The 13381-nt window shown below is 42.2% G+C and overlaps 1 protein-coding gene across 1 annotated transcript; it reads left to right on the top strand.

Moving 5' to 3' along the window:
- The first annotated feature begins 7468 nt into the window (after window positions 1–7468).
- Window positions 7469–8416, top strand: LOC134397008 (olfactory receptor 10T2-like). The gene has a single exon (XM_063123618.1). It carries the CDS (start codon window positions 7469–7471, stop codon window positions 8414–8416), a length of 948 nt encoding a protein of 315 aa, XP_062979688.1.
- Window positions 8417–13381: the final 4965 nt, after the last annotated feature.

Here is a 13381-nt window from a genome sequence, read left to right as displayed (position 1 = left end):
TTCAGATAAATAAATAAAATAAATAACACACAAAAGCAGCTGCTGATCCTTGGGGTTCTTTCCTCTGGGTGACCACACAAAAGTGTACATGCCTAGAGGTGGGACCAGGCAGAGTGGCTAATGCTGGGGGCAGAATTGAGCACATGAATCCATTTCCACAGTTCAAGCTGCATATGGAGGGGACAACTGTGTTGCACTGCAAGTAGTTTGAGACTGAGCCTTAGCTAGAGCTACTGGTCTAGCGGGACAGAGGGGTGAAGAATCTCGCAATATTTTTATTGTGAGATCTCCCCCTCTGTTTACATGTGGTGTGCAACAACATCAGAAGACGAGGACATCGCGGCTGCCATTTTTAATATTTTCTTAAAGAAGAAGAGCGCAGGAATGCTCATGCGCAGGAAGGCAGGCTTTTTTTTTAAAAAAAAATAAACTTAATTTCCCTCCACCCCAACCCCGAACTGCGAGGAACCGGGACAACCTGTGATGCCCGCCCACATGGGCCTAAAGTGTAGGGTGAGATCCCGGGGCAAGGGAGGGATCATCTCTCCCTGATCCCAGGATCCCCTGTGTATCATGTGAACACACAGGGATGATCCCGGGATTCCATCCCATCTAGCTAAGGCCTAAGTAAAACAAAGTTGACTGTTACATCATTTCCCATCTCAGCGCCAACTTGAGATGAGTTGTTCCACAACCGAGCACAGAAGACAAAAGCCGCTCAGGGCATCGTTAGGAAGTCAGCACTTTTCAAATAAATGATTTCTGAGGGAGACTGAACTTATAATTGTATCTACCCATCTGAGTTCTCTGCCGTTGTTTTTTTGAGTAAACAAGGCACTTTGGGAATAATTGTTTTCATTCTTCCTTCTGAAATATTTCCAAAGCCTTATACTTTAGGGACAGCAGGAGAGATTATTAGTATCTGTTGCTTTTTAAAGTGAACCAGGTTCAGAGCAGAAAATGGTCTTTCCTGTTGCTGCCCTCCTTCCCACATCCTTTGTCTAGGGCAGTGGTTCTCAACCTTCCTAATGCTGCGACCCCTTAATACAGTTCCTCATGTTGTGGTGACCCCCAACCATAAAATTATTTTCGTTGCTACTTCATTTTTAAGTACTCTCACATTTAAGCCTTCACAAGACACCTCCCTCAGACTCCACAAATTAAGCCAGATGCAATGACAGCAGGTCTGTGTATTTAAATGCTTAGCTGCCCCAGTCATGTGGGGGATCTACACTCTTGCTTTTAATTTAAAGCACTTTGAAAATGTTTTGAAAACTGTATATGCAGTGGGTCCTGCAGCATATTTCACTGCACCTGTATTACCTTGGCACTTTTCTCACAGTTAAGTACACATCAGTATCAAAACTTGGCTGAAAAGAAAAACACGAGATTTCAAGGCTAAACACACACACACACCTCATTGCAAGGCAAGAGTTTATTTTATTGCTTGCATATGGACAATGGGAAGGGAAATAGATGCACCCTTGAATGAGGAACCTACACAAAAATCTGAAGTTCTATCTGATATCCTTAGTTTTAAGAAATGCAGTTATGAATTCTTCTCTCTATCACAGATTCCTAACAAAATAGATTAGAGAAGAAATTCTATAATTCCACTTAACAAAATGTCTGCCTTAAAAAAAAAATGTTGTTTTTTAAATCTACAGCGCCTAAGAAATTATAGGTGTTTTAAAGTTAATGAATGACTAATAACTACAGGTGTGCACGGACCCCCCGCTCCGCTTCACTTACAGATCTGCGATTTTTGCAGCGGGCCGCTTCGCCCTGCCCACGCTCCGCCCACTTCCGCTCCGCTCCGCTCGGAGCTCCGGATCCGGATCAGAGCTCCGTTTCCCCCCCCCATAGGCTTGCATTGAAAGCTAAAAAATTATACAACTTTTTTTCTGTTCAAGTTAGAAACCTCACGTTTGGCACCATGACACCTCATGGGGGTATACACATGCACACCAAGTTTCAAAGCAATCCCATCATCCCCTGATTTTTGGGGAATTTATGAAAATCGGGCACCCCATTCACACCCCTTTCCATAGCTCCGTCAATTTGCACGTTAGAAACCTCAAACTCGGCACCATGAAAGCTTATCCAGGGATACATACGCACGCCAAGACTCAAGGCAGTCCCATCATCCCCTGATTTTTGGGGAATTTATGAAAATCCAACACCCCTTTCCATAGCTCCGTCAATTTTGCACGTTAAAAAACCCTCAAACTCACCACCATGACAGCTTATCCAGGGATATATACGCCACACGCCGAGACTCAAGGCAGTCCCATCATTTTTGGCGGGGCTTAAACCTGCAAAATTTGGAACTTCCAAAACCAAGTGAGCGCAGGAAGGACTTCTCCCCTTAGTCAAAGCCACACACACACAACATCCCTGCGAGGTGGGCAGGGGAGGATGGAGGGAAGGCAGGCATGTATGCAGCTGGCATTTCTGGGGGCATAAGGAAGTGAGCCAAGGATAAGCCAGTAATGCATATAAAATGGAATAAATAAACAAATAAATAAACGAAGGAGGGGTGGAATTAAAAGCAGCAGTGTTGCTGAATAAACAGCAAGAAGAACTTTTTTAAAAAGGCTATATCTGTCTTTTACCAGCAATAGGGGGACGTGCCCGGGGGAGAGGGAAGCAGCTGCCAGTTCAGCTCAAGAAAGCCATTGCTTCACCAACAGCTCTAAGAAGTAAACACTCACTTCAACTCATAATAGGCATCGCTCCACCACTAAGAGAGAAGTAGAACGCTCACTTCGACTCATGATAGGCAATGCTCCACCGGGTTACTCTCTTTGGAAGGCTCTAATGGCCTTCCAGTGCAGGAGAGAGTGGGGGCACGTCCACGATGAGATGCCCTAGGGGAGCTCATCCCCTTGCACCACATCTTTTCAGTTGTTCCCCAAAGTTAGGGTGGGTAGCAGTGCTGTGTTTCTATCTCTTATTATTGGCTTAGTATATGAATTCAGGTTGTGTTTGTGCATTTGGTGGGGCTACTGTGTTAAAAAACCCTGGGAAAAGTCCGTTCAGATGAAGAAAGAGAAGTTTCCCAGAATCCCAAGTTACCCATTTTGCCTATGCCCTCCTCCAACTTTGGGATCATGTGATCATGACCGGGAGCTGACTCAGCCCCTCAGCCCTTTGAAAAAGGTATTTTTCCCGCTGATTTTTTAAAAAATTCTAGCGCTCGACCCGCACCACGCAGAGAGGTGAGAGTAGTCTCAAAATGACCCCCATCCATGACTCTCTGTGCACAAGAATTTTCAGAACGATAGCTTAAAAATCAACCCAGTTGTCCCCGATTCTTTTCCTCAATGCAATCCTATGGGCGAAAACCGCCGTTTGACCCACGCTGTCCGTTTGTTTACCCGATTTGTAAAAAATTCTAGCACGCGACCCGCATGACACAGAGAGGTGAGAGTAGTCTCAAAATGACCGCCATCCACGACTCTCTGAGCACAAGAATTTCAAGAATGATAGCTTCAAAAACAACCCAGTTATCCACGATTATTTCCCGCAATGCAATCCTATGGGTGAAATGTTTTCAAGATGGCGATCGGAGCGCTCCGCCTGAACTAGGAGCTCCGAAAAATGGTCGCTTCTCTTCGCCTTGCTTCTAGGGGTCCGCGGTCCGCTTCTACTCCGCCTCTGGGTAAGGCGGAGCAGGCCAATCCGCTACTGCTTCTCCGCTCCTAATCGGAGCGGAGCACATGCCTATATAATAGGGTGACCCTATGAAAAGGAGGACAGGGCTCCTTTATCTTTAACAGTTGCATAGAAAAGGGAATTTCAGCAGGTGTCATTTGTATAGATGGAGAACCTGGTGAAATTCCCTCTTCATCACAACAGTGAAAGCTGCAGGAGCTATACTAGAGTGACCAGATTTAAAAGAGGGCAGGGCACCTGCAGCTTTGATTGTTGTGATGAAGAGGAAATTTCATCAGGTTCCCCATATATACAAATGACACCTGCTGACATTTCTTTTTCAATACAACTGTTAAAGACACAGGAGCCCTGTCCTCCTTTTCATATGATCACCCTAGTATATAAATATTGCAAATAAATAAATAAATACCCTGATGTGCTTTCCCTCCATACTAAATCACCAGTGTAGATTGGGTCCAAGCATCAGTCAAACCAAATTCAACCATGTAAGCCTGGGATGTGTCCCTCACAGCTGTTTGGCTTTGGCGGGAGGCATACTCCTATCCAACAAAGGGTCTAAGACCTCATTGAAGTCCCTGCCCACAATCCAATTGTCATAAGCAATGTGAAATTTCAGTTTTGTTGTTAAAGTTCTTTGTGCCTACGCCATGGATATAACGACATAGAAGAACCATCCCCACATTTTCATAAAAGCCAGCATAGGGTTGTTCCTCCTTTTTAAAAAATCTTTGGTAGAGCTTTTCCCAAGAGCTACATGAACTGTATTGTATTGTTAATTATTATTTGTAAATGTTAACAGCTCCCATTGCTAATATCATGGTTGGTATATTTTAAGCTTTGAAACACCATTGAGATATTATCCAGGGGGATTTAGAAACTTATTTATTTTGCTCCAAGCTGGATACAAACCTTATAAGAAGGATATTGTGACACATTGCTATTACTTGGAACAGCCCATCAACTTCTATGTAAGAAATGTACTTTATGTAATCTTATTGATTGATAGCTGAAGAACATTTTTGCAGTTTGAGGTTCAACTGGTTTTGGCCGACCTGCAGGTGCTTCTGCATTCAGATGCTCCGGTCTATAGTACTTTAAGTTCAAAGAAAGATGAGAGTAATATCAAAGTAGTTATAGGGTGCTTCCAGATGGAGGGCTCCTGGTGCGACCAGTCAAAAGGCACTATGCAGCTATTCCATCTTTTCCTCCTCTACAGATCTTTTCTGGTAAGGAAAAAAGATAAAAGAAGCAGTGGGGAAACATTAGAGGGTTACAAGTGGCAAACAATGACGCCTGGAACCTGTGTGAAATGTCATAAATGAGCCTTTGAACAATAAATGCCTCTTCTGGAAGCAACCATAGTCAGCCACATTCTTCCCTGATTTCACTGATTATGGGCATGTATTTTATATTCTGAAGGCCCCACTGCCTCAATGTTAGAGGACCTGCTCTGCTCATGAAGAAGGTCCTCATGAGAAGCATCTCCCTTAAAACAGGGGTGGGGGATCTGTCACCCACCAGGTGTTCGTTTGTTAGTTTATTATTTAATTATTTAACGTTGTTCTCCACCTCAATCCAGAGGGAGAAGCAGTAATAAGTTGTTGTTGTTGTTGTTGTTGTTGTTATTATTATTATTATTACTACATTTATATCCTGCCTTTTCCTCCAAGGAGCCCAAGGTGTCATGTTTGTCCCCTTCCACCTCCATTTTATCCTCACAACAATCCTGTGAGGTAGATTAGGCTGAGAGTCTGTGACTTGCTCAAAGTCACCTAGTGAGCTTCCATGGCCGAGTGGGGACCAGAACCCAGGTCTCCCAAGTCCCAATCCAATACTTTCATAGAATCATAGAATAGCAGAGTTGGAAGGAGCCTACAAAGCCATTGAGTCCAACCCCCTGCTCAATGCAGGAATCCACCCTAAAGCATCCCTGACAGATGGTTGCCCAGTTGCCTCTTGAAGGCCTCTAGTGTGGGAGAACCCACAACCTCCCTAGGTAACTGACTCCATTGTCATACTGCTCTAACAGTCAGGAAGTTTTTCCTGATGTCCAGCTGGAATCTGGCTTCCTTTAACTTGAGCCCATTATTCCGTGTCCTGCACTCTGGGAGAATCGAGAAGAGATCCTGGCCCTCCTCTGTGTGACAACCTTTTAAGTATTTGAAGACTGCTATCATGTCTTCCCTCAATCTTCTCTTCTCCAGGCTAAACATGCCCAGTTCTTTCAGTCTCTCTTCATAGGGCTTTGTTTCCAGACCCCTGATCATCCTGGTTGCCCTCCTCTGAACACGCTCCAGCTTGTCTGCGTCCTTCTTGAATTGTGGAGCCCAGAACTGGACGCAATACGCTAGATGAGGCCTAACCAGGGCCGAAAAGAGAGGAACTAGTACCTCACGTGATTTGGAAGCTATACTTCTATTAATGCATCCCAAAATAGCATTTGCCTTTCTTGCAGCCATATCGGACTGTTGGCTCATATTCAGCTTGCAATCTACAACAATTCCAAGATCCTTCTCATTTGTAGTATTGCTGAGCCAAGTATCCCCCATCTTTTAACTGTGCATTTGGTTTCTATTTCCTAAATGTAGAACTTGGCATTTATCCTTATTCGATTTCATTCTGTTGTTTTCAGCCCAGCCTATCAAGATCACTTTGAAGTTTGTTTCTGTCCTCCAGGGTATTAGCTATCCCACCCAATTTGGTGTCATCTGCAAATTTGATAAGCATTCCCTGCACCTCCTCATCCAAATCATTAATAAAAATGTTGAAGAGCACTGGGCTCTTCAACATTTTTAAAGTACTGTGTAGTGATTTTTAAAGCACTGTGTAAATCACTGTGTAGTGATTAAAGCACTCTTGAATCACTACACAGTTCATTTGTTGGACTCTAACTCCCATCAATCCAACCAATGGTCAGGTATGATGGGAGTTGTAGTCCAACAATATCTGGAAGGCTACCCTTGTATTAAAAGTTCTAAGGTAGCAGGACTGGAGGAAAACACTGTCTGAGACTCTTAGAAGTTACTTCAAGCTTGAACAGCCATTGCTGAACTTGATAATTATTATTTTTTTAAAGCAGTTTTATGCGTTCATTATTGCGGAGCCAATACTGAATTGCTATACAAGGAAGGAATGTTAAATATGGAATAAGTATTTTGAATATAGGAAAACTCAAGAAAACTTTCTCCATGGTGTTCTCAATGGTCAATTTTTCTCTAATTAGGTCAATACAAAAATGTACTGGTAGAACTTGAACTTAAAAATTATAATACTTTGTGGTGGTGTTAATGCTGAAATGATGTGAATACTGGGAAGTCCTCACAACCTTTTCATCTCACTACACAGCCCCCCCCCCATGTCACCTGGTAAGACTAACTTTCTGCACATGCTTGGCAACTGGTGACTTGTAGCCAGGCATCCATTAGCTTCACGAACTTCTTAATTAATAAATTAAGTATGGAGAACTTCCACTGGAGGTAATTAACTGTGCCAAGTTGTTTTCTGATAGCTGGCATTTTATTTCTATAGAAATTGTCATTTTTAAACCTGGGCCAGATCTACACCAAGCAGAATTCAACATTTTAAAATGGTTTGAAAACGGCATAGGTAACGTGTCCTGGGTCTGAACAGTTGTCAAAACCATTATAAACCGTTATAAGCAGTAGTGTAGATCCTGCCCAGGTCTTATGCCTCACTGACCAGCAGCCATATCCCAAATAGTTTCCTCCCCCCAAAAAAATATTCGTCAATTGTCAGTGTTGCGATTTGTTTCTTTTCAGATTCTACATCAATGGGAAGAGAAAACCAAACAGTGGTGATGACAGAATTCATCCTAGCTGGCTTTTCCAGTTTCCCAAAGCTACAGATTATGTTGTTTGTATTGTTCTCCCTCATGTACGTGGTAACTTTAGCTGGAAATATCGTCATCATCACTACAATAAGGCTTGACCACAGTCTTCACACCCCCATGTATTTCTTCCTCTCCATCCTCTCCTTTTCAGAAATCTGCTACACGCTCATCATTATCCCTAACATGCTTGCAAACCTTCTAAGAGAAAGGAAGACTATTTCATTTGTGGGCTGTGCCACTCAGATGTGCATTTTCCTGGGCTTTGGCTGTGCAAATTGTATGCTTCTGGCAGTGATGGGGTACGATAGATATGTGTCCGTATGCAAGCCTTTACATTATCAGGTTCTCATGAATCAAAGATTCTGTACCAAACTAGTTGCTTTTTCAGCAACAACTGGATTTCTTTTTTCCATATCAGAGTCAATAATCATATTTACTTTGCCTTTCTGTGGACCAAATAAAATCAACCACTTCTTTTGTGATTTAGCACCTTTGCTTGCACTAGCCTGTGACAGAAACTATATAGGAGAGATTGTCATTTTTATTATTTGTTTTTTGGTGGTGTTTTGCTCCTTCCTGTTCATACTTCTCTCATATATTTTAATCCTAAATGCTATCTTGAAAATCCCCACTGCAGCTGGGAAGCACAAGGCCTTTTCTACTTGTGCCTCTCACCTTATTGTGGTCATTGTGCACTTTGGATGTGCTTCCATTATCTACCTAAGGCCCAAATCCAGATACACTTTGGATGAAGACACTTTGATTTCTGTCTCTTACACAATGGTGACGCCCTTGTTGAACCCCCTGGTTTACAGCCTGAGAAACAAAGATGTCCAAATAGCACTCAAGAAAGCCCTTGGCAAAAGCGCCTGCACCCAAGGAATCTGAGAATGAAGGGACTTCATGGGGGCGGATGGGGAAGTAATCATGATCAGCCAACCGTGTACTCCTTTCGACGCCTCCTGAAAACATCTTTATTCCAAGAAACCTTTCCTTAATATGCAGCCTTAAATCTCTGTTTTTGCTTCTTTTAAATTTTGTTTTAACTGTTTTATTCTGTTTTTATTTTCATTTTATCTTGTACACCACTCCGAAATTTTTCAATGCGGAGCGGTGTATAAATATTATAAATAAATAAATAAATAATCATCTTAAAGAGAAATCATGGAACTCAGCTCATATTTCTAGCTATCTGGACCAAGAATACATCTAATAGTAATGTAGTATTTCCAACCAGGATGATCAGGGGTCTGGAAACAAAGCCCTATGACGAGAGACTGAAAGAACTGGGCATGTTTAGCCTGGAGAAGAGAAGATTGAGGGGAGAAATGATAGCACTCTTCAAATACTTAAAAGGCTGTCACACAGAGGAAGGCCAGGATCTCTTCTCGATCCTCCCAGAGTGCAGGACACGGAATAACAGGCTCAAGTTACAGGAAGCCAGATTCCGGCTGGACGTCAGGAAAAACTTCCTGACTGTTAGAGCAGTACGACAATGGAATCAGTTTCCTAGGGAGGTTGTGGGCTCTCCCACACTAGAGGCCTTCAAGAGGCAGCTGGACAACCAACTGTCAGGGATGCTTTAGCAGGGTTTAGCATTGAGCAGGGGGTTGGACTCAATGGTCTTGTATAGGGTGACCATATTTGGGAAACCAAAAAAGAGGACACCTAGTGTGTGTGTGGTGAAGCAGCTTTCTGAGTCCTGCAGAAAGTACGTTATTCCCCCGCCACCTTAAAGAACCCGATTGGAGTGGAGGAGGGGAAAAGTTTTCATTCTGCACCACCACCATCCACTCCAATTGGGGCCTTTTCTATAATGTCCACGAATGACCCACTTTCCCCTTTAAGACCTCAATTGGAGCTCAGGGTGGGGGAATGATGTGCCTCAAGAAAGCATGTCACTCCCTCCTGCCATGCTAATGGCAGCCTTAAAGGGGAAGGTGTGTCATTCCAGGACATTATTGAAAATTATAGAAAATCCCCCCTGACACCATGGAAAGAACAAAAACCAGGACAAATCCGGGGAAATCCTGACAGTTGGTCACCCTAGTCTTGTAGGCCCTTCCAACTCTGCTATTCTATGATTCTGTCTAGATATTAAGATAATCATTTGGGGAAAAATGTGACCCAAAAGGTTGTATTGTATTTTTGTAGCACAGTGTGTGAGGAAATAAATCCTAGATCAGCTTTCCCCAACCTGGTGCACTCCTGATGTGTTGGACTACAAGTCCCATGGTCCCCAGATTGTGTCTTAATCTGAACAGTGAGTTTCTAGTTCTATCATTCTATCATTTTCATGAACTTAATCTTTTTTGTACATTTGGCATTCCTTTTGAATTTATCTTTAGCTTTGGATACATTTAAAACCAGCGATCACCTTTCAAAACAGAGTAGGCCCATAATCTAACTGCAAAATTCTGTGTACATTTACTCAGTAGTAAAACCCACTTCAGCAGGATTGTTCCCAGGGAAGTGTGCAGATACAGTTAGCTAATTAAGTAAATGCCTGTGCTTTTCTCACTGTTCTTTCTTCAGATTGTCAGGAAAAAAGGAAGCACATGAAAATACATTATATGGAAAACAGAAAATTGCACCCCTTTTTTAGCATTCATATCTTTGTAAGGAAATAATAGATTGCTTGTATTTCAGGACTAGGTCAAAAAGATCTTATAACTTTTGTACTTTCTCATTAGATTATAAAAAGCACCTGAAAAGTAGGCAAGGTTCTGACTCACCCCACCCCACCTACACCTTCGAAGCAGTTCCAGGATCCCCCAGGAAAAGGATACTTGCTGGATTGTGGGCCTAGAATGGAATATTCAAAGTTCTGGCTGGGCTAAGCTAGTCATGTCCCCTTTATGAAAGGGAAAGAGGAAAATGTGTCTATCAGAGAGCAACGGTCTTGTGCTCTTTAGAGCAATGATTCAGTGCAGTGACTCACTGCTGCTGAAAAGCCTGGCAATGAGCATGTGGGGTTTGATTTCACTGTCTTGACAGTTCCTCATTTCTGCAGAGATGTGCGTGTGTATCATAAAATTGCATCAGACAGCAATGAACACATTGAACACCCTATGAGCACTCCGTACAGAAGAATGTCGGCAGAAATAATATCTCCAGGCTCAACTTGATGTGATATGGGAAACCTGTGACTGGATACCTTAAAGAAGGGGCTCAAACAGTTGACTGCTCCTCCAAATTCCCCGTGCATGGCAAACTAGGATGTGAGGGGAAAGGCTAGGCTAGAACCCTTCTCCATGACATACTAATGTTCTACAGGCAAGGAATTTTTATATGGAGGTGTTATATTAAGAGCTTTATCACACCAGTGTTATACTGTGCAATCACTGCGAATTGCGTGCAAAGGACTCCGACGTTTTCCAGCTTATAATCTGCTTTTATTGTGAAGTACTCCCATGCATCCTGCTTTAATTGTGCTTCAAAGGCAAAAGAACCGACCTATTTTGCTACTACTTTTGGAGTGAATCATTTGTTGTTTTCCTAGCAGCCACTGGGGGCGCAGGAGCAGGATTTGATATGTTTAAAGGAAAATTAAACAAAAGCTTACATCTGTGTAGGTTTTAAAGATCGAAACATCAAAAATGGCACAGTAATAGATATTAAGGAGAGCTTCAAGCATACCAAATTTGAATTGGGTTGGGTCATCCATGGATTTTTAATGATTTTTTTACATTTCCCCCCTTAAACCCATTTCCTGGTATGCAAAGGATCTTAGGAGCATTGCTGCCCATGGTGTGATTTAGCTAGCAATAACAAAAACAACAATGGCAACAGTTTAGTGCTGTAGGGGATAATTCGAGGGAAACCTGCAGTATGAAGTGGCAAAGCCTAGTCACAGGTATGTCAACACCTATATTTGTTGGTTTATTTGCTTATTAGAAGCATTGCATTGCTTTTTTTTAAAAAAAAAAAATCAAAGCAAAATGTAACTAATTTGAAATGCATAAAAACAATACAATCAGTTTTAAAAATTAGAGTCCCCCCCATACCTGCCCCAAGGATAATTCCCAAACAGCAGAATCAGCACAAAGAGAGCAAGGGAGGGACCCGGGCATATCTCTTGTGGGAGGGCATCCTGGTCCATCCCCTTCTCTAGTAATCACTAAGCCACCGAAACTAAAAAGGTTCAGATGTCAAGAAGAAGCTCTCTGAAGAAGCAGACAGCAGCCAAATGAGCACTCTGATGCTCCCCTCCTATGTAGTGAGAGTTGGTGTTGGTGGCCACTCTAGAGAGACTTTTTTTTTGCCCTGGAGAACTTGTAACCAAATGAGATTAAGAAGAACTAAGGAGGATACCTACAAAAGGAAATATTAGAAATGCTGTCATGAGGGCACATGACCCCGTTAAACAAGTAACGGAGGCAATCATTGTGGTGACCTTTATTATTAATTGATTGATTTTATTGCATTTTATATATTTTTGAATCACTTCTCTAGTCAATGAGTGCTTGAAGTGATTTGCAATAAAACCAAAAAAGAAAGAAAGAAAAGAAAAGAAAAATAAAATGTAACAATTGAAAAACCTAAAAAAAGGCAGATAAAATGCATACCTTACAATAAAACTGGGGAACAACTCTAGAGATAGGGAACAATATTAATCAATCAATCCAAAGTTTATTGTACTAGCCAAAGGCCATGACAAATACATCAAAAGAAAGCATTCATCCATATATACAGTAATACAAATACCTCAAAAATACACAGATAACTTGAAATTTACCCTAACTAAAACTCAGCTTTCACTCAGCAAAATCTCAATGGCAGTTTATGTTGTCCAGTTCTCTCTTCCTTATCCTTTTTGCTGCCAGTGCAAACAGAGCCACTTTATGTGTCACATAACTGTTGCGGGTGGCGACAGCCGACAGAAAGCTCTGGCGTGGGCTGGTCCATGAAGTCACGAAGAGTCGGAAGCGACTGAACGAATAAACAACAACAACAATCACTCAGATATTTATTTATTTATTTATTTATTACACTTCTATACCGCCCCCATAGCCAGGACTCTCTGGGCGGTTTACAGAAATTCTAAAATTAAGATTAAAACGAGTATACAAAATTTAAAATTCTAAAACACAGAACATACGCACATAAAGCATTTAAAAACCGTTAAAAAACTAAACATGTGGGTGATTAAGATGTGCCGCCATATGCCTGGGCAAAGAGGAAAGTCTTAACCTGGCGCCGGAAAGATAGCAGCGTTGGCACCAGGTGAGCCTCATCAAGGAGGCCTTGTTTCTGCACAGGCATTCCTATATCCGTGTGCTAACAAGGGTTTCAGGAATCCCTCTTGGGTCCCCATACAGAGGGCAAATTAACATGTAGTGAACAATGTCTTCCACTTGATGTTGGCCACAGATGCAGAGTCTGCATTCAAATTGCACCTTGTGATAGTGTCCATCCAGAACTGCAGTTGGCATCACTTGGAATCTCAGTTCAATAAAAGCATTTCTTAGGGAAAGAGTCCTCAGTTTGGACAAATAGCTGGTTCTGAAGTGTTCCATTTTCAAAAGGGGGAACCACCGGGAGAATTTAGAGCTTTTAATTAGTTGCAGATCCCTGCTAGAATCTATCCAAAATAGCCGATCCCTTAGTTGCTTCTTATCCTTATCAAGGATGGGCTTCAGCTCAGGAAAGTAGTTGCTATACAGGAGCTTTTGGAGTATTGCCATCCAATAACAATTGTTCGTTTCCTGGTAGCACATAGCTGGAAGACGTTCATTTGGCAAGGTGGCAATTCGTTTAAAACATTTTAACTGAGCACTCTCTATTCTTGTCCTAATTGATGGCCATCCAGATTCTGTATGCAAAAAAGCTGCAGGGGTTCCGGATGGGAGG

The sequence above is a fragment of the Elgaria multicarinata genome, chromosome 3, assembly GCF_023053635.1.
Source record: "Elgaria multicarinata webbii isolate HBS135686 ecotype San Diego chromosome 3, rElgMul1.1.pri, whole genome shotgun sequence".
Classification (NCBI taxonomy): domain Eukaryota; kingdom Metazoa; phylum Chordata; class Lepidosauria; order Squamata; family Anguidae; genus Elgaria; species Elgaria multicarinata.
The sequence above is the reverse complement of the archived record's forward strand: the minus strand, read 5'-3'. Positions and strand labels throughout refer to the sequence as shown.

Coding starts and splice junctions, on each gene's coding strand:
- LOC134397008 (XM_063123618.1), top strand. CDS start 7,469: ATGGGAAGAGAAAACCAAACAGTGGTGATGACAGAATTCATCCTAGCT.